The 24,805-nt window shown below is 41.1% G+C and overlaps 1 protein-coding gene across 1 annotated transcript in view; it reads left to right on the plus strand.

Moving 5' to 3' along the window:
* The first annotated feature begins 1,693 nt into the window (after nt 1-1,693).
* The window catches only part of BCAT1 (branched chain amino acid transaminase 1), a 269,064-nt gene continuing 245,952 nt past the window's right edge, over nt 1,694-24,805 (plus strand). Inside the window, exon 1 of the mRNA XM_060305916.2 lies at nt 1,694-1,715. Within this exon, the coding sequence (XP_060161899.1) occupies nt 1,710-1,715 (6 nt within the window). The 5' untranslated portion in view covers nt 1,694-1,709. The remainder of the gene's footprint in view (nt 1,716-24,805) is intronic.

A 24,805-nucleotide genomic window follows, 5' to 3' on the forward strand; every position in this document is an offset into this window, starting at 1 on the left:
TTTGCTTTACTTCTAGCTTCCCTTCAAGCTCTTTGCCTTTATACCACCTTCTCTCTTCCTTTGTTGCTTACATAGGAAAGTCATTGGATCTAGAAGTCATTGCCAGGCATGGTTCAGAATTTACTCATTAATTCATTTAGGCCTATCACCCCATCAGTCTCTAACCCTTTACCATGGTTTATTTATCCCCATAAAATTTTCTACTTGCCACCTGATTTTTAAAAAATAACACCTTTATTGAGATATAATTCACTTCATACAATTGACCTGTTTAAAGAGTATAATTCTATTTTATTGTATTCACAGAGTTGTGCAACCATCACCACAATTGCATTTTAGAACATTTTAATCATCCCCCCAAAAAACCCTGTACACATTAGCAGCGACTCTCTACTCCCCCCTCTCCCTAGATTGGCAACAACCATCTATTTTCTGTCCCTATGGATCTTCCTATTCTGGGTATTTCAGATAAATGGAATTATGATTTGTGATCATTTGTGACTGGCTTTGTTCACTTTGTGTAATGTTTGCAAGGTTAATTCATTTTATAGCATGTATCAGTAGTTCATTTATTTTTATTACCAAATAATATTCTTTTGTGTGAATATACCGCATTTTATTTATCCATTCATCAGTTGATGGACATTTTGCTACCTGATTCATGTTCATTTTCTGTTTCCCACTCTAAAATATAAGCTCCGTGGGCTTCCCTGGTGGCGCAGTGGTTGAGAGTCCGCCTGCCGATGCAAGGGACGCGGGTTCGTGCCCCGGTCCGGGAAGATCCCACATGCCGCGGAGCGGCTGGGCCCGTGAGCCATGGCCACTGAGCCTGCGCGTCCGGAGCCTGTGCTCCGCAACGGGAGAGGCCACAACAGTGAGAGGCCCACGTACCGCAAAAAATAAAATATAAGCTCCATGTGTATCACTTTTTTTTTTTTTTTTTTTTTTACCACTCTACCCCTAGAATCTTGCCCAGTACCTGGCACTTTATAAGAGTTCAGGGAATTCCCTGGCGGTTCAGTGGTTAAGGCTCCGCCCTTTCATCACCCAGGGTTCGGGTTCAATCCCTGGTCCGGGAACTAAGATCCCACAAACCCCGCAGAGACACCAAAAAAAAAAAAAAAAAAAAAAAAAAAAACTCAATAAATTTATCAAATGAAAGACTCTATCATTCATTCACCTAACCAAATTTAGTTAAGCATCCACACACACATTTGTGTTGATGGGGGCATGCAGGAAAGTTACTCTGGGGAGTGGAAAGTGAGGCGGGCAGGCAGCCAGCTAAGGAGGGAATGACAATCATGATCTGTGACCTGTTTTTCTCCTTTTCTTTGACATCCCCACATCAATGATATACGCACACCCAGGCACTATTTCAGGGGTTACGCGTTTGAAAAGCTGGCATCCTCCACCCCCAGGAGTGAGCGGTGGGTAAGGGTCTGGACTGGGCGCCGGGTCAGAATTTTCGTGCGCAAGAGGCTCTACCCACTGGGGCCCGTCTGGGGGAAACACAGCCTCAAGACTCTTCCTGCTGATGCAATCTGCAGGAGGGCCAGCGATAGCCGCTGCCAGGGTCAGTCTGCGAGGCGCCCGCCACGTGTGCCCGCCGCCACTCCAGCCACTTCCCCAGACTCGCGCCGCCCGGAACGCCTGGGACGCAGCGCCTTTGCCTCCGCTCTCCTCGAGCTGCTCTCACGGCCGACCGAACAATGAAGGTAACTGCTTATGATTCTGACTGTACTTTTACAAAAATGTGTGTGTGGATTGAGCCTGCGATTCCTCAAACGCACAGTTGGCAGAAAGGGGACGGAGGAAGGACCACACGGTTTCTTGCCACGCAAACATTTGCAATTTTTCCCTTATCAGTCATCGTCGGACAGGACCTTACATTCTTCTTCTCTTCAGACTTCTGCTTAACCCCCGCTCACAGGATGTACCGCCCGCCTCAAGCTCTTTCACAACTGCATTCGTGAACCGAGATAAAAGGCTGCTCGCAGCTCCTTCCCCTGCCTGTTTTGAAGCGCGGAAAGGAAGAGGAAGCTCTTCTCAATTTTCTAAGATGCACAGGAGGTGGGGAATTTCGGAGGAGAGGTCTGGGGGATGTCACTGGCTGTAAACGGGTTTTCTGCTCGGTGTTACGTTATAAAAGAGGGAGGTGCAGAACTAGGTAAGGGGGGCTGTCTCGCCGCTATTAAAACAGAAGGCTTGTCTTACTTTGTTTCTTGTGAATAGTCAAGCTTCTAAGAGTTACAAATCAAAGAAGCCTAAGGGCATCCTTTTATTCAAGAACACCCTAGGGTCTTTTATTCTTATGCTAATAAAGGATAATTAGCCCAGCTGCCTATTCCTTGGGAAGGTTTATGTGTAGAAATGAACAGATATAAGGGTTCTGTTTTCCTGGTCCTACACGCTGGAAAACTGCAATGATATGAAAAACTGAAGGGCAGCTTTTTTAAAGGAAAGTGAAGGATGGGCAAGTAGTCCTGCCTTCTAACATCTTGGAAGTAGGAGATTCCTATATGCAGTCTGAACTTTGAGGAGAAAAAAAAGCTGAGTTTCAAGAGTTTCCAAGGAGGGAGATAAGTATGGTTTTCAACTGGGCTTATCCACAACCCATTCCAGTCTACAGTTTCACTTACGAGAAATAATATGTCAATGGTGCCTTTTCACCAAACAAAAATTTCCACTATGATTAGGCAGGAAATGAGTGGAAACGTAGTTCTGTATTAAGAAGAGATATGCAAATGCGCCGCGGTGAAAAATTCAGCAGCCTTCCTCTTCTAGAGTTAAGACATTCTATTTCTGACTTGCTCATGCCGTCTACTTTCAGCTGAAAAATACACTTTGATTGAGTATTGAATTAGTGAGTAAAAGGAGAAAATTATGAGAATAAACAGTCTTGCTTTTCCAACTTTCCCCTGTACCATGTGGAACTGTGGTTGATTATCTGTATGTAGCTGATTATCTGTAAGTTCACGGGTGCTTTAACATGAGTCCGAAACCCCCTTCCCTTTTACGATGTACTTTTTATAACACAGGAACTGAAGATATCTTCAAGTAGTCTCATTTCTGTTTTCTGATATCTTACTAAGATTAAGAAAGAAATGCTTATGTCTTTTAGGCATGATCTAAGGAGTACTTAAGGTTCCTTTAAGTGTGTTTTTATTATTTCAAAAAACCTTTCTACTAATCTTTTACCTAAGTATTGCTCATACTTAGGTCATTTTAAAAAAAAAAAGTTATTTGCACAAGACACCATGATAGGCTCTGTCCTCAGCAAATTTTCCAGACATGATCTTGCCTGGGAGCTATTATTTTAAGATGGACACTTACAGAATGGGCAACCGAGTGAGTAAAATAGCGTATACATTGAATAGGCTGTGTATAAAAATGGTAATTACATACTATAACTTACTGAATTAAGGTGGAGATTTACAAGAGACACATATCTGAAAGGACAGAGATAAGAAGTCATTGGCAGGGATGCATGGTTAAATGAAGGGAGAGGGCTGTTTGTGTGTGTGTGCGCGCGCGCAGGGGGCCCAACAGGACGTGGAGCAGGGAGAGGGGATTCACATTCCACACACAGGATGTGGCCCCTCAGGCCAGGCTCAGAGATGCATAGCTAGTTAAGCAGGCCTAACAAAAGGGCATTGGTAGAACCTGCAATGGTGAGAAAGAAAAAAAAGAAAAAGGGAGAACAAAAAATGAGAGTTTAATTTTGGCCAATATTTCATTTAGTGAGCTTCCATAATAAATAACTTCATTTAATTTTAGAACTGCAGAGAGAAAGGAAGATGAGTTAAGAAAATTTTCCGTTTGTATGCAAGAATTGATCTTGCCTGTTAGCTCATTGAAACTGAGAAGGTCTAATCATTTGAAATGGGCTTAAAATCTTGTGAAAAAAGTTGAGAACAGTCCTCTGATTGTTACAGAGGTTTATGCTAAGAATTAAAATCAAGTTATGGTTTCCTTCAGTAGTTGTGTATCTCCCAATTATTTTCATAATTTTAGATGTTATCCCTTACATCAGGTCAGGACTTTTAGTTCTGTAGGGGAGGAAAAATAATTTTCCCTCTACCCTTCTAGATTCTTGGCTAAGAGATCCCTGTAATAAAACACAGCTTAACAGGAAAACAACCCCAGAAGTTTCATAACATGTATACATGAAAGATACCCAGGAAAACTGAGTCACAATAACATGTATACATGAAAGATACCCAGGAAAACTGAGTCACTCCCTGCAATGGCCCAAGCTATCGCCTTAAATATCATCTTCAGCTAAAGACAAAAGAAAGATGCTGGAGCAGTGGAGCAAACCAGTTATGGGAGGTTATCAGAAAATGCACAGAAAATTACAGATTTAAGTCGGTATCTTCTTGGTACAGAGAGGGAGACACCCTTACAAATGGGGATTTCCCTTGTAAATGCAACTTCTACTCTGTTTTCAAATATTCTTTTGTGTCTGCAGCCTTTCAGAGACAATCAGTTCAAAATAATCGTTCTGCCAAAGAGGCATATTTTAGGGGTGATCTATTCTGCTCCCCTTCAGTTCATTATTTCTAATATTAAGAGATAGACCAGGGAAGGGTTGACCTAAAACAGATAGACTGCAGCAAATATTTCTCCAGCAAAGATGGGTTTGTTCGGTATCAGCGGAGAATTGCAATTCGGGGTTCGCGACCAAGGCCAGCCACCAGCAAGTCTCTGCACAGCAAGGAAAGAAGTCTTTATAGAGGGGAGGACATTGGAACGGCTCTAGTAAACAGAGTCCATGGCTTTTCACTGACCGGGTTGCTGCTGGAGTCTTTCTTCTTCTCGTTGGGCTCTGCTGTCATTGCGGGCCCGGAGAATTCCCTCTTCTGGGCTCCTGACTCTATTAAATTGAAGGTTCTGTAATTTTTTAAAGAAGTGCACAGCTGGATAGTATAACCTGAGAGGTCTAGGCTTATGAGTAAACTTTTTCTGTGCATAAATGAAGAGTTGTTTCTAAACTGTGGGCACTGTGAGAGTTCGGGTTAGGTATATCTTTGGGGGTTTCTGGTTGTTTGCTTCTCTGAATGGCCTCTCCTGAATGGGTGTAGAAAGATGAAAATGAAGAGTTTTCTCTGTCTTATTTTAGGCTTGGCAACTGTAATTCCTCTAACTAACAGATGCCACACTACGGAAACCCAGTGGAATGTTCAGCCTTATTATGCCCCAGGGGATTTAGTTACCCCATTAGAGTGAGAGTCTGGTACCTCCCATGATAGACATCATTATCCCAGGCAGCCTCCACTTCCTATATGGTACATCATTCTTTCTGAGCACAGGAGGATACCATGGCTGGTCGGCTCACTTTACAGTTGTAAACGTGGGCAGCCTTTGTGTTGTAACTTTATCCCCTTAACAGCTGTCCAAATGCTCTAAACACTTAAAGTGACATATGGTAAACATTCCTACTGATGGACTTTACTGAGTCTCTGTAGCCCATTTGGTAATACATGTCAGTGGCCATTCAACTAAGGCTACTGAAATTGGAATCCATGTACGTCAAACTTGGGTGCAACTCAAATGTTTAAAATGTTTCCAGATGAAGCATTTGGGATGCTCTGATTCCTAAACGTAACTGTAAATATTTGTACACATTTTAATCATAAGATCTAGTCTATGATTCGCAATGTCGGTTGTAAAGATGAAGCCACCGCAGAATCAGTCTTTTCTATCACACAGGGGTTCATGATGTGTCAGCTGCGCCTGTGTTTCCAATCAGTCTTCTCAAATCTACAAGATGAATAATAGTACCCTAGAAATTGACTCTTACATCCTTAAAATAACTTAGAAACTGGATCACCTTCTTAATACAGTATAGCATATAAATATTTTCCTATTGTCATATAGGCCATGCCCCTTTTGTGGGAAAAGCCATTTTGCAAAATATTTCTCTCATGTTCAGTGATTAATGGGAGAAAGAAAATCGTAAAAAAAGAGATAATCATGCTCCAGAAATTTAGGGAAAAGATCAAGAAGAGAAGAAAAAGGAAGACAAGTGAAAAAAAAAAAAAAATAGAGGGAATTACATTACAACAAGCAATAATCAGGAAAAGTCATACTGAAAAACATGTGATTGAAAAATTCACCTAGTTCCATTAATAGTCTTATATTTCATCTCAAAAGAACCAATTCATTAGTTTTTTAAATTTTGATATGTAGATCTGAATATTTGATCAATTGCATGTACAGTCTATCCCCTAGTCTGAGAAATGTTTTTGCTATTTTGACTGGAGATGGTTAAGAATCCTAGGACATAATTAGAGTTCAAATTCTGCTTGACTCCTTATAAATCTAGACAGAAGGGGCACCTGTTGGGATGTTCTAAACCAAACAAGCTACAAATGTCTCTTACGTGACCAGCAAAGACCTCAATGGATTTCCGGCATAAGGCCAAGGGTGGATTTGCACACGATGATCACTCAGCAGTTGTTAACATTCCATCTCTATTAAAGGGCAATTTTGCCTAGTACATTTCATTTCATTTTACCTGATTCAGATTCAAAGTTATATTGTTTTGATTTTAGTACTAGATATTAGCGCAGGAATCTGAAATCACAGTAAATGTTTCTTTGAACTTTGAAGATAAAAGGTAGAGTTAAAATGGAGCTGTAAGGTCACTTGGGGAAGCATAATAATGCATTGCTCAGGGATTCCATGGTTTTCAGGGTTAGTGAATGGTTTGTACTTGCAAGGTTAGTGTTGGTGTTCATAGTAGAAACACATCCAGGTTTTGGGAAGGACTTCTTTGCTTAACAAAAGTGAGATGCTTTATATTTTTAAATGCTATATAAGTTACGTAACATTGAATTGTAACCTCAAAACAGTCATATGAGGCTTCCCTGGTGGCGCAGTGGTTGAGAGTCTGCCTGCCGATGCAGGGGGCGCGGGTTCGTGCCCCGGTCCAGGAAGATCCCACGTGCCATGGAGCGGCTGGTCCCGTGAGCCACGGCCGCTGAGCCTGCGCGTCCGGAGCCTGTGCTCCGCAGCCGGAGAGGCCGCAACAGTGAGAGGCCCGCGTACCGCAAAAAAAAAACAAACAAAAAACAGTCATATGAGGAAAGCATGGCGACTATTATTAACTCCCATTTTACAGGCAAGGAAAATGAAGATCAGAAAACTCACTTAAATTGTTTAAGATCACAAACTGCCCAACATTACGAGAAACTAGATATATTTGATTCCTAGTCCAGTGTGCTGTCTCCCTCACCGGTGGTTCTAGCTCTTTTTGGGTCTGATGTCACTTTGCAAATCTTAGAAGAATGGATAATCACCTCAGCAAAATGCACAATTACACATAGGCACAAAATTTTACATCTAAATTATTTATTGTTAAAACCAAGGCAATGCAGTCCATACAGCATGAAAGACTAGTGGAAAATACTGAAATGATCTAGTTATTTAGAACAGTGGAGTGCTACTGGCTCTTGCACCTGAAATCAGCTGAGATATGTAAATATATAAGCAAGAGAGCCACACTGCCCTTTGAATATTGAAAATACCTGCCTTTAGTCCAAAAGGCAAGCAATTATTTTCTTTGCCTTTTAGCAACACATGAGTTATCAGTTTCTTCTTTTTATCTCTTAAAGTACATAGTGTAGTGGAGGGAGAAAAAATTTTCTTCTTTCCTTTTAGGTTCATTTCCTGGTATCATGCAAATTAGGCTGACAAAAGACAGATTAGCAAGTGAAAACCAGAGTTTATTAGCTCTTGCAGCTTGCATACATACAGGAGAAACTCAGTGATGAGTAATTCAAGGGGTGGTTAGAACTTGGGTTTATATAGCATCTTAACAAAGAGAAACAAATTTGTAAAGGCAAACGTTTTAAGTTTCCAAGGGCAGCAAACTGTGGGAAGGTAAGTATATGGGGGATACTAGTGGGGGAATATTTGTGCAGGTCCATCTCAGTACTGACTTTCTGTCTTCTTCATGGCTGTAAAACTTCTTCAGGAGAGGAGATTTTTGGCAGTCCTCTTTTCTCAGAAGTTTCTGCTTTTAGTCAGAGAAGGGAGGTTCCAGGAAGCCTTCCTGTTGCATCTGTTCATCTCATTTTGAAGTGCATGCATGGCTGTTTTTATTAAACAGGGTTAGTACACAATTTCTTAGCAGAGTTTAGTAGTTTGGGGTGCCTACCCTTCCCATTTCATTGGTAACTTCCCTACCCAAATAGGTCTACATGGCTATGTTGCTACCAGATGACCACTGCCTCAGCCGCAGCTAATTACAGCAAGGGTGGATATCTGGCCCAAGTCCAACCATCTTTCACTTCTTTCTTACTCTCTTATCCCCTACATTCAGATACCATATCCTGCGGATTCTGTTTTATCTGTTTCTGTATGTTCTCTCTTTCCCATTGCTGGTGTACTGATTTATGCTCTCATTACTTCCTGCTTGCATTATTTCAAAAGTCTCTCAACTGGTCTCAAGATTATTTTTTCTTAATTTTCCTAAAGCATTATTTTGATTATGTCATTCACCCACTCAAAATACCTCTATGACTTCACCATTGTCTACTGAACTGAAGTTAGTGCGTGAGGCCTTTTTCTAATCTATCCTCTCTTCTATGTGGATGTGCTCCTCCAATCATTATGGAGGATTTGCTATTCCTCAAAATGAGCTTTTGCATTTCCATATATTCATTTCTAACTGCTTCTTCCTCATACCTCCTCCCCATTTGTGCCCTCCATCATGCCACTCACCATGTGGCTCAGCCCCCAGGCACTTTTTGAGAAAGTGACTTGTTTTACAGTAGAATGAGTATGGGTGGAAGATGGTAAGGTAAGAGTAGGGTTACCTTTTCAAGTCAGGAAATAAGATATTGATCATATCTTGCAATTTCTGCACTCACATTTCCTCTCTTCCGTGAACCTTGTACCATCATTGGGGCTCTTACAGATATTGGTTGAGGTAAATCAATGACCACTTTCTAGACTTCCTAGATCCAGATTAATTGATTCTGTTTTATACTTCTTTGTTTTCAAACAGCAGATACATTTTTTTCCACGTCTGGATTTATTTGAAGTCAAAGTTTTAATTGACTCCCAAAAGATAGAGGGTTATAAAACCAGACAACAGTTAGTAATTACATGTTTTAATGCTTATTGCCAAATTCAATTTATACAGCTAGTTTTTCCTGATTGATTTTTTAGGGGTGGTGAAACTGTACATAGATTGTAAGCATTCATTGCACACATTTCTGGGAAAGTTCATTCAAAAAGATGCTACATAACAATATGAACTGGACCCATGAAAATCATAAGGATCAAACTCAACAACGCCAGTCCACTAAATCGCTACCGTCTTCAGATTTACGCAGTATGTAAAGGAGAAAGCGTCCCTGCCACATCCCAAGGAACTGACTTAGAATATAGAACAAAGTCATGTGTCTAGGAATGTTAACAAATTCCAATACTGTTTAACATGGGGATTTTGTTGTTGTTTGCAAACAAAGCAGTTTTTAAGCAAACTAATTAGTGCATAACAGACAAATCCAACAAAAGAGGCACTTAGAAGCAGTGTTCATTGAATATTGGAATTTTGAAAGAAAAAATCTATTAGGTCATTTTAGGCGTTTACTTCTGCTAAAGAAGGATTGTTCTTTTGAGTTTATTTTTCTAGCTTTCAATTCTATTCCACTTAAAAACCTAAAGAACCAAGACTTCTCAAATCTCCTGTGGACAATTTTGCCATTTACTATATTCACTATTTAAAAGTTTCCTGATAATTATTTTCCTTTCCTTTTAGTTCTGTATTCTATTTGCTCTAATTAGTAATGTCAGTAGTTCAGTGAATATGTAGATAGAGAATGTCAATAAGTCTTGTGCTCCTTTAATTATTTCATGCATGCCTCTTACATTAACACTGTGTCTGCTGGTCTACCGGCACCTTTCCTCCTCTTGACCAATGTTCTCAGAACATTTATTCACAGTAGTCCATCAGTCTACCATTTGATGTTAAAAGACAACTTTTTTTTTTTTGGCTGCGTTGGTCTTTGTTGCTGTGCGCGGACTTTCTCTAGCTGTGGTGAGGGGGGGGGACTACTCTTTGTTGCAGTGCGCGGGCTTCTTATTGCGGTGGCTTGTCTTGTTGCGGAGCATGGGCTCCAGGCACGTGGGCTTCAGTAGTTGCGGTGCGTGGGCTCAGTACTTGTGGCTCGAGGGCTCTAGAGTGCAGGCTCAGTAGTTGTGGCCACAGGGTTAGTTGCTCTGCGGCATGTGGGATCTTCCCAGACCAAGGCTTGAACCCGTGTCCCCTGTATAGGCAGGCGGATTCTTAATCACTGTGCCAGGGAAGCCCGGACCTCATTCTCTTTTACACCTGATGAATATGTAGGTGACTTCCAATCTTTTCTTATTACAAACAATGCTGCAGTCAATACTCTCATTTGTATGTCATTTCACACATGTACACGTAAATACAAGGCACTTTTAATTAAACTAAGTATTAACAATGATGTTGAGCTATTAAATCTATCTCAGACTATGTAGTTAAGATAATGTGGTTGCAAATGACCCCTCATTCCCAGCATCCTAATGTTGTCTTTTGGGGCTTTCCTGGTGGCACAGTGGTTAAGAATCCGCCTGCCAATGTAGGAGACACAGGTTCAAGCCCTGGTCCAGGAAGATCCCACGTGTCACAGAGCAACTAAGCCCCTGCACCACAACTACTGAGCCCGTGCTCTAGAGCCCGTGAGCCATAACTGCTGAGCCCATATGCCGCAACTACTGAAGCCCACGCACGTGGAACCCGTGCTCGGCAACAAGAGAAGCCACCACAATGAGAAGCCCGCGCACTGCAATGAAGACCCAATGCAGTCAAAAAAAAACAAAAAGAATGAGGTTAAAGGAAAAAAACAACTAATGGAGGAAAGAATGAGTGAGCTCTCTATACACAGATTAAAGGAAAATCTCCATGAGCCTTTTCACTGTATACGTTTGTACATTTGCTTTTTGACCATGTGAGTTTATTGCATTCAAAATTGAAATTAAAACAAAACAATGGAAATCCCTTGGAGTGGAATTAATTTGACTCTAGAGCTATTATCAAGGAAATCTGAAATTCTGGTTAATTCAGCACAATCAGTTAAGACCAAGGATATATTTCTTGACAAAATCTCCAAACTATTATATTTAATTATAACTAACTAAAAATTATCCTTTGCTGTACACCTGAAACTAACAACATTGTAAATCAACTATACTCCAATGTAAAATTAAAATTTTTTAAAAATTATCTATTGAGAAATCAGGTAAACATAATATGTACAACAAACTTTACAGTAACTATTATATTAAGAATACACAGGAGAGAAGATGGCCTTCTATGAGCCAGGAAGTGGGCCCTCACCATACACCAAATCTGCCTTGGTCTTGAACTACCCAGCCTCCAGGTCTATAAGAAATAAACTTCTGTTGTTTACAAGCCAAAAAAAAAAAAAGTATACAAACTCTTCTTGAAACCTGACATTTATAATGATGACTAGCAAACAATGATTGACTTGAGTTTCATTTAATTAAACACGTAGCTCTTACTAAGACTACCAGGCTTTATACCAGGTAATAGGCGAATGGAAATAATTCAAGCATTATTCATACTCTTGAGAAATTGCTCTATTCAGAAAGAGATATGTAAAAAGTAACACAATAAAGTATAATGCGGGTTACAGCAGCAGTCTGCACAAAGTACTGTGGTACATGGAAAAGATTAGTCAGAGAAATCAGGGAAGGCTTGAAATCAGTGGAGGTGATGTTTGAGCAGAAGCATGAGAGAAGGTCAGGTGAACAAGGAAGTAAGAGTGTTTTAGGCACATACGTGGTCCACTTTCACCCACCCCCAGACTTCTGGACCTAGATTCAATCACTCATTCCTTTACCGTAAAAGACCATGAGGAGGGCTTCCCTGGTGGCGCAGTGGTTGAGAGTCCACCTGACGATGCAGGGGACACGGGTTCGTGCCCCGGTCCGGGAAGATCCCACAGGCCGCGGAGCAGCTGGGCCCGTGAGCCGTGGCCGCTGAGCCTGCGCGTCCGGAGCCTGTGCTCCGCAACGGGGGAGGCCACGGCAGTGAGGGGCCCGCGTACCGCAAAAAAAATATAAAAAATAAAAAAAAGACCATGAGGAAAAGCGTGCCTGGTCTCCCTTCCAGACCACTGGTAAATACAGAGGCCTGAGTACCCAACATCCTTGAGGAATGAACTATTAGAACTCACACCACTGGCAACCTTGCAGTCCGTTAAATTCACCAAATCACATTTTGCTCACAAAATGAGCAAATGGGGATCCCTGGTCAGGGAATTAGATTGTGCACGGCATGCGTGCACAATCTAATTCCCTGACCAGGGATCGAACCCGGGCACCCTGCACTGGGAGTGCGGAGTCTTACCCACTGGACCACCAGGGAAGTCTCCAGCTGGCTTCTTATCACCCTGCCAGCCTCAGACTGAATGTCGCTACCTCAGAGATAACCTCACAACCCCCCAGTGATTCCCAGTCCTTTAGAGCACTAATTACAATTTACAGTTATTTACTGGTGTGATTATCTGTACGGTTTTGGGATTGATATCTGACTCTCCCACTAGATCATACATTTCTTGAGGGCAAGGAGCATATCCAGTTTTTTTCCACTGTGTAAATGCATGTAATCCAATACGTGGCTTAGCATAAGTGGTTGGTGAGTGTGGTAAGCTGAGTAATGAACCCCCAGTTACGTCTGTGGCTCAATCCTCTGAAGCTTTTATGGTAAAGGAGATCTTGCAGGTATGACTAAGTTATAGCTCTTGAGATGGGGAGATTATCCTTGATTTTCTGGTTGGGGCCAGTGTAATCACAGGGGTCTACACAAGGAAGGCAGGAGGGTCACAGGAAGAGAAGGAGATGTGACAATGGAAGCAGAGGTTGGGGGGAAAGACAGAGGGAGTAAGATTTGAAGATGCTACGCTGCTTGCTTTGAAGATGGAGAAGGGACCATAAGCCAGGGAACGCAGGTGGCTTCTACAAGCTGGAAAAGGCAAGGAAACAGATTCTCACCCTACAGCCTCCAGAAGGAATGTAGCTCTGCTGACACCTTGGGACTTCTGACCTCCAAAACCGCAAGATAATGCCACAAAATGTATGGCGATTGGTTACAGCAGCCATAGAAAATGAATATAGATTTTGGCACCTAGAAATGGGGTGCTACTGTAACAAATACCTGAAAATGCGAAAGTGGCTTTGAATTGGGCATTGGGCAGAGGATGGAAGAAATTTGAGGAGTACAAAAGGAAAAGCCTACATTGTCTTGAACCGATTGTTAGAAATATGGATGTTAAAAGCACCGCTGATGAGGGCTCTGAAAGTACCGGAGGATATATTTATGGAAACCAGAGGAAAGGGGATCCTTATTATATAGTAGAAGAAAGCTTAGTGGGTTTGTGTATTACAGTTATGTGAAAAGCAGAATTTGTAAGTGATGAACTGAGATATTTAGCTGAGATTTCCAAGCAAAGTCTTGAAGTTGCAGCCTGGTTTCTTCTTTCTGATTATAGTAAAATGCAAAAGGAAAGAGGTATGTTGAGGGGAGAACTGTTAAGCCCGAAGGAACCAGGTCTTGATGGGTTGGGAAATTCTCAGACTCTTCAGATTATGAAAGACGCTCACGTGAGGAGATTCACCATTAGGAAAGCACGCTCTGGTTGAGGCTGAGTTAGGAGACTGTGGACATGCAAAGAAGAGGTGATGGTGCTTGGACTAGTGGGGTGGTGGTGGTGTGGAAAAGGTAGAGGAATGAGTTGGTTTTATTGGGACTTTGTTTAGGGTCTTTGGGGCCTGTAAATGGAAACACATGTTGCCCTCTTACAGAGCTCCCTTTCCTGGCCACCTGAGCTCTCTGGCTGTCTAAACCCTCTCTGGAATGTTTTGTCTTAGTGTCCCTTGGGACCAGATCATCTTTTTCTCCAGAAATGCACTCTGGATTTCTCCCTGGACTAAAGGTCCAGTGAGGAGTGGTCTCTGGCTTCCTGCTCTTCCTCCACCACTCCATCAATGAGTCTTCCAGATGCCCTTTAGGCAACTCACTGGATCCACTTGGTCCAAGAGACAATCACCATCACATCCATTTCACCCTGGGCACAGACCAGAGGGCAGGGCCATCTCGTCCTTCAGTCCTTGGGTAGCAGACAAGTTAATACAGTGTTAACAGGATTAGGGAGAAAAGGAGAGATAATAGTAATGTGATGGAGCCACCAAAGGACCCAAAGCCTGTAAGGAAGATAGAAATCTCTTGATTAAGAGATCCAAAAACTAGAAGAACCAGAGCAGCTGGTGCCCAAAGGTAAACAAAACTGAGATGTGGTGATATAACTAATAGCAAAGAAGGAAGAACATCCACACCCTTCTTCTCATTTCCCTCAAGATGATGACTTCAGATTACTATGATGCACTCACTGAACAAATATTTGAAGAGTACTTACTGTGTAAGCATCCGGCACTGCTCGAGGTCTTGAGGCTATGAGAATGAATACCAGGCAGAGTCAACACTCTCATGGCACTCATAGGGAAAGGCCACGTAACATGATGGTTATGGGCAAAATCTGGGACCAGGCTGCTGGTGTGTTTTCTTATCTATAAAATGGTGGTAATAATAGTACCTACCCCACAGGATGCTGTGAGGATTGAATAAAATAACACATGTAGAGCCCTTCTATCAGTGGTTTGAAATAAGTACTACGTAAATATTAACTAAAGTTATTCTAATTTACTCTCATATGCTAACAAATAAAATATGTCAATTAGTGATGCAGTAGCAAGGAAATAAAATGAAGTGATGTCATAGTGATAGAGCTGAGGGGAAGCCAATACTAATTTATACTGGCTGGTCAGGGAAAGCCTCACAGAGAAGGTGAGTTTTGTGCTAAGATCTGAGTACCATGAAAAACCATGGGGTGATCTGGAGGTACTGAGCAACAGAGTTAGCTTACTAAACTTCCTGGAGTTTAGTGAGAGAGGAGAAAATTTCAAGATAGGGCCACATCATGAATACTCCTTTAAGCCATGGTAAGGAGTGTGGATTTTATTCAAAGTGCAGTGGATCATTTGAGCAACAGATGGAATTACATTTTAAAAAGTCACTGGTGAGTCAGATAGTATATTATGGTTACATTTTTTTCCTTACACAACCTTTTGTTTTTCCTGTAGTTAATTATTGCATTCTTTTCTTCCATTTGCTCACTTTACTACATATTTATTACGAATTATTCCCAACTCTCAAATAGCCTCTATAATTTTGCATAGATCAAGTGTATCCATTTATCTGTCAGTCCTTTTTTATTTTTCCTGGACTATTTTTTTTCTGCCACCCTTCTTGTTCTTGTTCCAATCTGTCCTGGTTTCTCTTCAGGACAGCTGCACAGCTGTCTTTCTAAGACTTCTCCTTGGCATCCTGTATCCTCTGTGTTAGGCCCCCAGATTTCTGAATCTCATGGCTTCCTCTTTCTTAGTTTACTTCCTCATTTGTGTGAAGCATATCCTTCAGTAGTTTCTAATTAAAGAGTACATAAGAGGTAAGTGTTTTGATTCCTTGCATGCCTGAAAATGCTTTTGTTTTATCACACTAGGTTGATACTTGATTATGAACACCTTTCTGAGTTAGAAATGATTTTGCATCCAAATTTTAAAGGAATTACTATATTATTTTCTAGTTTCCTGTGTCATTAATGAGAAGTCAAAGGGCGCTCTTATTTCAGATCCTTTTTTCATGCAACCTATTTTTGTTCTTTCCAGAAGTATTCAGGATCTCTTTTTATTGCTTGTGTTTGGAAACTTTACGATGACATGAGTCCTTTCATCCTAGGAAATTTTCTGGTCATATATCTTTTGATAATTTCTTCCCCTCCTCTTTCTTCTTTTCTTTTTCTTAATCTCCTATTTGTTTATTGTTAGACTGCCTTGACTGATCCTCTAAAAAAATTTCTCCCCGAATGTCCAATTTGGGAAGGGGGGAGATTTCATCAATGTTATCTTCCAACCTCTTCCTTGAATTAAAAACCTTTGGTCTTCATATTTCTAAGACCATTAAAAATTCCCTAATTATTTAAATAATAACATCATGTTCTTGTTTCATGGATGAAATATCTTTTTTATATTTCTGAGGAAATTAATTATAATTAAAACATTTTCTTCCTACTCTCTGTATTGTTCCTCCTCTATACCTCTTATTTGTTTCTGTTTTTTGGGAAGAGGGGGTTACCTTTCACATAGGAGGCTTTCTTCAAATATCTGGTGACCTGTGCCAACCCATCTATATTTAAGAATGAGGCAGCAAGAAGCCTCTGGGAAACTCTGTACACATGCTTGGTGCCTTCTCTGGTCCATTTCACAGTTTTATGACCACGGGGAAGTGACTAGGCCATTTCATTGGAGGATTCCCAAGTATCCTTAATTCTAGGTCTTTTCTCAGAGTGTTATATAGTTTTTTCAGGAAGAATCATCCAATCTGCATAGGACCTTCTGCCTATGTTTTGTGGACCACTGTAGGGAACTAGTGGTTTCATTATTTAGTGTGTGGATTTTCATTATTTTCCCTGGAAAGTGTTTAGATTCCCTTAAGCCTGGATCTCTTGTGGCTCATTCCTCCAGTGACTAAATCTCTCATTTCCTGCTGGAGTTAGGAAGACGTAGTAACCTGGCTGGGCTAGGTGGGTGTGGAACCCCAGAGGTAGGTGTATATGAACCTTATATGGGTAAGACAGGATGTTAAATGGGACCATGGTCTCCACTGAGGCTCTAGTAGAGTCGACCCTCCAAATCCACGACTCTACTACGTGGTTTTATATAAGGGACTTGGGCATCCTCGGATTTTGGTGTCTGAGGGGGTGTCCTGGAACCAATCCCCAGCAGATCCTGTAGGGAACACAGAGAGACAAGTACCTATACATTCCAAGCAGACATTTTTGATGTATCCAAAGAACTTCCTAAAGGACAGCAAGATTAGTTCTATAAACTTCTAACTTATCTCCAATTTATATTGAACAGAAGGCTGGAGATTGAGCAGGCAGGGAAGAAAAGCATTATTTGGAAAAAAATTGTTGGCCAAGCAAGGTGTGCTTGGCATTTCCAAGCCAATGGGATACTCCCATGTCTCCTACAGGATCCTCACCAAAAACTTTGTGAGGAGATCAGTGGGTCCCTTTGCTGAAAGGGTCTGGAGAGGAGCCTGGAGATTTCTTGAGCGCACTTTATTTGTGTTCCCTGGCATTTGGGGGTGGGGTATATACCAGTGTCTGACTCTCCCCTGGGTCAGTCAGGGCTGGCTGGTGCTGCCTGTGATGAAAGAGTCAAGAGAGGTCTTCAGAGGATGCAGTTTACAATTCCAGAGTTTTGTGTGGCAAAGATGCCATGAGCTATGAGGATTCTTAGGAAAGGAGCCATATCAGAATCAGCCAGAAAGGATCCTGTCCAAGAAGGATGCTTTCTGGGGCAAGGAGAGGCCAGCTGTCAGAGGCTGCTTAGGGGGTATAATGCCAGCGTCAGAGCTGAAGGGGCCCCATCGGAGGTGAGGCAGGGTGTGCACTACTGCGGAGGGGAACTGCAGGGCAGAGGTCTCCTTTGGTGGGGCGGTAAGAGAAGACAGGTGTGTGAAGCATCCACAGATGCCCTATGATGCTATTAAAAGCCAGCATTTGACCATTTGCCATGGGACGGGGTGGGAGGGCAACGCCAGAATACAATGGTCCTAGACAAGTCTGTTCCCGTTTCCTCTTGTTGCTGGTGCACATGACCCTGGGGGATCCAGAAATTGCAGCTGCGGAGTAGAGAGAAGATGGAACAAGGAGAGTGGTGAAAAAATAGGAGGCCACATTCCATGCTGGGTTTGGGGTGAGGGTTGATCAGGGAGAAACAGCCGTCAATGTGATGTGGAAGTTTCATTTCAGTTCATACTGGGTCTTTTAAATGCTTGAAAACGAGATTGGACTCATACTTAAAAGTGACTGGGAACACAACAGGATCGGCCTGGTCGTCTCCACATGGGAGCTAGGTTTTAAAAAGTGGGGTTGAGGGTGGTGGTGAGAGAAAAATAAAACTCTTACTGATTGTACTCATCCCAAGCTAATGCCATTCAGTAATGGTTATGCAGATTTTTATCAAAACTCCCTACTTCAGCTCTAAAATCCCTGGTGCCTCTCTTCTGAGTCTTTCTGAGCTTCTGTGAAGGAAATCAGATTTTCTTCAGTGTCGCCTTTGCAATGTGGTTTCAGTTCCTTCTAGGCTACAGAGTTGGTGATTTCTCACTTTCCGCTTTCTGCCTTCCAGAATGGCTGACGTCACTCGGTACTATTGTCTCCTATTCTCTTTCTCCTGTGGATTACACTTTAAAAATTACTGTTGTTTCAGTGAGTTTCTGGAATGATTGTGGAGAAATGGGCTTGTATTACACCACGTTTAACTGGAATCTCGGACAAATATTTTAAGGATAAATAATAATATTCTCAGTTTTCCCAGTACTGTTACGTAGAGCTTGTCTATATAAATCACCTTGAGTTCTCCTTTTTTTTCCCCCATAATTGGATTTTTGGTCATTTCATCATCACCAAAGAGCTGAAATTTTTCTTTTGTTTTTGTTTCTTTTTTTTTTTTTTTTGGCCACACCACGCAACTTGTGGGATTTCAGTTCCCCGACCAGGGATTGAACCCGGGCCCTTGGAAGTGAGAGCACAGAGTCCTGACCACTGGACAACCAGGGAATTCGTGAAATGTTTTTCAATTTAATTTTTTATTTTTACACAATCTTTAAAGGTACTTTCCATTTAAAGTTATTACAAAGTACTGGTTCTATTCCCTGTGTTGCACAACACATCCTTGAGCCTGTCTTACACCCAATAGTTTGTACCTCCCCCTCTCCACCCCTGTATTGCCCACCCACCCACTGGTAACCATTAGTTTGTTCTCTTATCTGTGAGTCTGCTTTTTAAATTTTATATTCACTAGTTTGTTATATTTTTTAGATTCCACATATAAGCGATATCATATAGTATTTAGCTTTCTTGAAGAGATGAAATTTAACTCAAACCAAATAACTATTGTTTTATGCAAAATTTTTAATAAGGGGATGAAGACTGTAACTCAGAGTTGAAGTGGGGTTTAAAGGTTGTATGTGTTTTTTAATTATTCTGTCCCACATTTTACAGACAAGTGAAAAATTTATATATATGTATGAATTTTTATAATTTCTCCACAATTTTTTTTTAGAGGACTTCCAAACCTACTGTATTAGGCAGGGCTCTCCAGAGAAATAGAACCAATAGGACATATATGGAGAGAGAGATTTAGGCTAAGGAATTGGCTCATGCGATTTTGCGAGCTTGCAAGTTCAACATCTATAGGGCAAGTTGACAGGTTGGAAATTCTGGTAAGAGTTGATGCTGTAGTCCCAAGTCTAAAATTTGCAGGACAGACCAGGTAGGCTACAAACTCAAGGAGCGTTTCTGTGTTGCAGTCTTGAGGCCAAATTCCTTCTTCTGGAAAACATAGTCTTTTTTTTTTTTTTTTTTCCTCTTAAGGCCTTCAACTGATTCGTTGTGGCTCACCCACACTACGGAAGGTGACCTGCTTTACTCAAAGTCTGCTGATTTGAATGTTAATCGTATCTAAAAACTACCTCCACAGTAGTTTGGAGTATGGTGTCCCACAAATGGGCACCATAGCCTAGCCAAGTTGACACATAAAGTTAGCCACCATCACACTTACTGTAGAGATGACAGAATATGCAAAACACAACCTGTATGTCCTTTATCTAGATTCATCAGTGGTTAAGCTTTTCATGTGCTTTAACTTTCTCTCAAGTGATGAATCATGTGAAAATAAATTCCAGCTGTGATGATACTTCTCACCCAAAATACTTCATGTCCCAGGAATAGGGACATTCTCCAAATAGCACACTTAAGAAAATTAAAATTACTGCAGTGAGATCATTTCCAGTCCATATGCTGCTTGTTCCAGTTGGCCTCAGAATATTTTTCATAGCTTTGTGTTTATTGGTTTTGTTGTTTACACATTGCATTTGTCTCTTTCCAGCCTAGAACTATCCCTTTTTTGCTGCTGTTCTTTTTCATGACACTGTCTGTTTTGAAGATTTCAGCCAGTTGTCTTGTAGGATGTCCCCACATTCTGGATTTGTCTAGTTTTTTCTTTTGGGTCCAGGTTAAACCTCTCGGTAAGAATACCACTGAGCTGAGATTGTGTCCTCATTGCCTCCCATCAGGAGACACATAATGTTTGCTTGTACCTCCATGAACATGTTAAGTTTGATCACTTGGTGAAGGTGATGGCCAGGACTTCTCTCCTTGTAAAGGGATATTTCCCCCTTTTTAGTTTTAAAAATTTTTTAATTTTTAAAACTATTATGATTTTTGGCTGCATCACGTGGCTTGCAGGATCTTAGTTCCCCAAGCAGGGACTGAACTGAGGCCACGGCAGTGAAAGCACCAAGTCCTAACCACTGGACCACCAGGGAATTCCCTCCCCCTTTTTAATTAGTATGTAATCTGTGGCATGATACTTTGAGACTGTGGCTATCTCATTCTCCAGCCACCTTTCATCTGATGATTTTAGCATCCCTTGACTGATCTAATTATATTATTCGCAGCATTGGTCCATTGGCATTCTCATGTAAAGAAGAGGTTTCCCTTTCTCTCTCTCCTCTCTCGTAATTTGTTATTTTATTATAAGTTATTAAAAATTATAATATTTTTCAATAAATGCTCAGTCTAGAAAAGGGAGGAAATGAGAGAGTAAGTTACAAACATACCTGATTGAAAATACCTAGTATTCTAATCATGCCATCATTTAGACCAAAAAGCTACCTGTGCAAAATCAACTTGTATTTTTTTGTTCATTTTGTAATAAAATCTAACAGCGAATTAAACAAATTGATCAAGAGCCCCAGTAATTGCAGAGATGGATATAGACTACACAGACTGCTTTCTACTTTCACATCTGTTAAGTGCTCTGTGTGGTCTGAAGACTTGGGTTCTAGTACCAGCACTGCCTCCTTTTATTTTATTTTATTTTATTATTATTATTATTTTTCTTTTGGCTGTGCCACGCGGCATGTGGGATCTTAGTTCCAACCCGTGTCCCCTGCATTGGAAGCGCGGAGTCTTAACCATGGACAGCCAGCCAAAAAGCTGCCTCTTTTTAGATGTGACTTTGGTCAAGGCAATCTACCCTTCTGATATGCAGTTTGGTTATCTCCAAAGTGAACATGAGAACTTCACTTGTATTCTTCACGGCCTTTGCCCTCAATAACAACCTCTCCACGGTTGATCAGGTCTACTCCTGTGCATAAAAGGACTAATGAAGTCGATCTGAGATTGCTAGTCTTGGAAATGTCTACTGGCAAGGCTGGCCCTTGGTGTCTGAGAACTTGAATTTCCAGAGGGTTCCCACAGTTCCCTGATAAGAGTGGCTTACTGTACCTAAACTATTTGTACAATGTGCTTTCTGCCATACATCTGTTTCCTTCTGGGAGCCTGAAATTTGTTATGTGCTGGTAGAGGGTGCCTACATGGCCAGCCCCCGCTAAAAACCTCGGGCACTGAGTCTCTACTGTGCTTCCCTGGTAGATGACATTTCACACGTGTTGTTGCAACGCGTTGCTGAAGGAACAAAGCGCTTCCTGTGTGACTCAACTGGGAGAGGACCCTTGAAAGCTTGCACCTGGTTTCCTCTGGGCTTTGTCCCATGTGCCTTTTCCCTTTGCTCATCTGCCTTTGGTCCTTTTTCACCCTGTAATAAATCACAGCTGTGAGCACTGAGTCCTGCACATCATCCTAGCAAATCATCACACTTTTTCCAATTTTCTCATCTGCAAAATGGAATTTATAATGATAATAATACCTACCTTATAGTGTTGTTGTATGAAACATGTGTGGGATTAAGGGCCTGATATAAATGTGTCTGATGGACGGTGGTTATTATGATGCAGTGTGTTCATTGTTTATATGAGGAACACCTTGTGTTTTGAGTGCATTCTCATGTCTTTTTGTCAAAGTAACACTGACACATCCGCTCACATAAATTAACTCTCACATCTTTGACTCATTTGGTGAGAACAACAGGTTCACACACCAGCTTATAAGGACACCTGCATCTTTCACTAAAATGTGTGTGGGGGTGTGTGTATGGGTGTGTGTTTCATCACTTAACAAATATGAAATAACTTGGGAGTTTTTTATGGTCTGAATGTGTCCCCCCAGCATTCACATGTTGAATCCTAACCCCCAAAGGTGATAATAGTAGTAGGTGGGTCCTTTGGAAGGGGACTAAGCTCTCGCGACTAGGATTAGTACTTTATAAAAGAAGCTCAAGAGAGATCCCTTGCCCCTCTACCACCCGGGACACAACAAAAAGTCTGCATCCCCAAAGAAGGCCCTCACCGGTCATGTTGGTACCATGATCCTGGGCTTCCTGCCTCAAGAACTGTGAAAAATAAATGTTTGTTGTTTATTAGCTGCCCACTATTTATGCACCCCTATGTTCACTGCAGCACTATTTATAATACCAAGAAATGGAAGCAACCCAAGTGTCCATCAACAGATGAATGGATAAAGAAATTGTAATACACACACACACACACACACACACACAGGAATATTATTCAGCCACAAGAAAGAAAGAAAGCTTTCCATTTGCAACAACATGGATGGAACTTGAGGGCATTATTCTATCTGAAACTAAGTCAGACAGAGAAAGAAAAATACTGTATAACCTCACTCATATGTGGAATCTAAAAACAAGCAAACAAACAAATAAACAAACAAGCAAAGCCAAGCTCATAGATACAGAAACAGATTGGCGGTTGCCAGAGGTGGGGTTGGGGGCTGGGCAAAATGGGTGAAGGGGGTCAAAAGGTACAAAGTTCCAGTTATAAAATAAGTAAGTAAGTCCTGGGGATGTAATGTGCAGCATGATAACTGTAGTTAACAGTGCTGTATTGCCTATTTGCAAGTTGCTAAGAGAGCAGAACTTAAAAACTCTCATCACAAGAAAAAAAATTTCTGTTAACTATGTATGGTGACAGATGTTAACTAGACTTATTGTGGTGACCATTTCACAATACACACAAATATAGAATTATGTTGTACACTTGAAACTAATATAATGTTATATGTCAACTATACCTCAATTTAAAAAAACTAAGTTTTTTATATGCTCACACTTTTAAAAACATCTTTTTCTATGGCAGAAGGTAGAGTGTATGAGAAATGCAATTCTTTACTGCTGAGCCTAATTTTACACAGTAGATGGCTGCATTATTGTAAAGTCATAATATCTACTTATATTTTGTAAACTAATCATACTCAAATGCACAGAGTAAATTGCTTTTTAAAATCTGTACTCAGCCGTAAAAAAGAACGAAACAATGCCATTTACAGCAACATGGATGCAACTAGAGATTATCATACTAAGTGAAGTAAGTCAGAAAGAGAAAGACAAATACCATATGATATCACTTATATGTGGAATCTAAAATATGACACAGATGAACCTATCTACAGAAACAGACTCACAGACACAGAGAAGTGTCGTAACTGCTCTAGTAAACGTAAGGTTAAACTAGCATCCCCAACCTGCAGAATTCACACCCCTGGGGATACAGGAAGACTTTCCAAAACAGTACACAGGACAGACAAGTGTTAGGAAGCCAATCATCTCCCAGGTTCTTAACCTTTATTTAACTCTTTCCCAAGCTCTGCCGGGAGGAAAACATCCATGGAGCAAGCATCTTGCCAGTTCTCTTTTCCCATCTCCCTTTTCTCAACAGCCTTCTCCCACGCTACAGGAGAAAAGCTTTTCTTTCATTCACTCCAAATTGCCCAGCAAACCACCAGAGCACAAAGAAATGGACGGTTCAGATGATGTGTCAATAAAACCTTTTAAAATTAAGTCCTGATAAACCCACTGTTGGCCTTCACTTCTTCGTCTTATTGCTGTTTCTCGTCTGGGGTGGAGAACGGCATTAGAAACAGGAAGTTTTGCCGTGTGTTGTGATAGTCTGAATTTGGACTATGTTTAAGATCGAGGCAGCAGGAGCAACGACAACTTTCGTTGAAAAGCCTTGCCTCTTCCATCCCCTGACTCTGATTGATGAATCGTCCCGCCTGGCGAGGAACATTGAAGAAGGCGGCCGTTATTCATCCAGGTGACAGACACACGGCACTGTTCCTTCTGTGCCTTATCTTTTCACATTAAAATGAGAGTATCTGAGGTTTATAGAAAGCACGCTGGAAACGACAGATAGACAAGGCGTGCCCTTGGCCTTTTCACCTCGAGAAAGCTTGATGGCCTCTCATCCCGTTTGTTTGCATTTCTCTTGCCTACTTGGAATGATCTCAAAGAGCAGGTGGTGATTAAGTGTCCTGTTTACCGTTCTGATAGGGAACAGCCAAAGGGACATATCTGAGAGAAGTTAGTATTTTATATTTTCTTGAACATATATTACACTCACAGGAAAGGCATTTTCATTAACTTTTTCCAAAAGTTCACTGTATTCCAAAATACCTAACTTTCCTTTGCTGTATATCTTTTGCTCATGTCAATCATCAACCACTCCTCATTTTTCCTACTTATCATGTACTTATTAGAATTAGTTTATCTTAATGGGAGTATGTTGTGGATTCTACTGTAAATAGTATACTTAACAAATATGTATAAAACTTAATACTTATCTACCTTGGTCGTGGCCCAAGGCCTTTTCTTTCTGCTGTTAATTTCCTCAAAGTAGATTAACTAGTACTCTTAA

This window comes from Globicephala melas, chromosome 10, assembly GCF_963455315.2.
Source record: "Globicephala melas chromosome 10, mGloMel1.2, whole genome shotgun sequence".
Lineage (NCBI taxonomy): Eukaryota > Metazoa > Chordata > Mammalia > Artiodactyla > Delphinidae > Globicephala > Globicephala melas.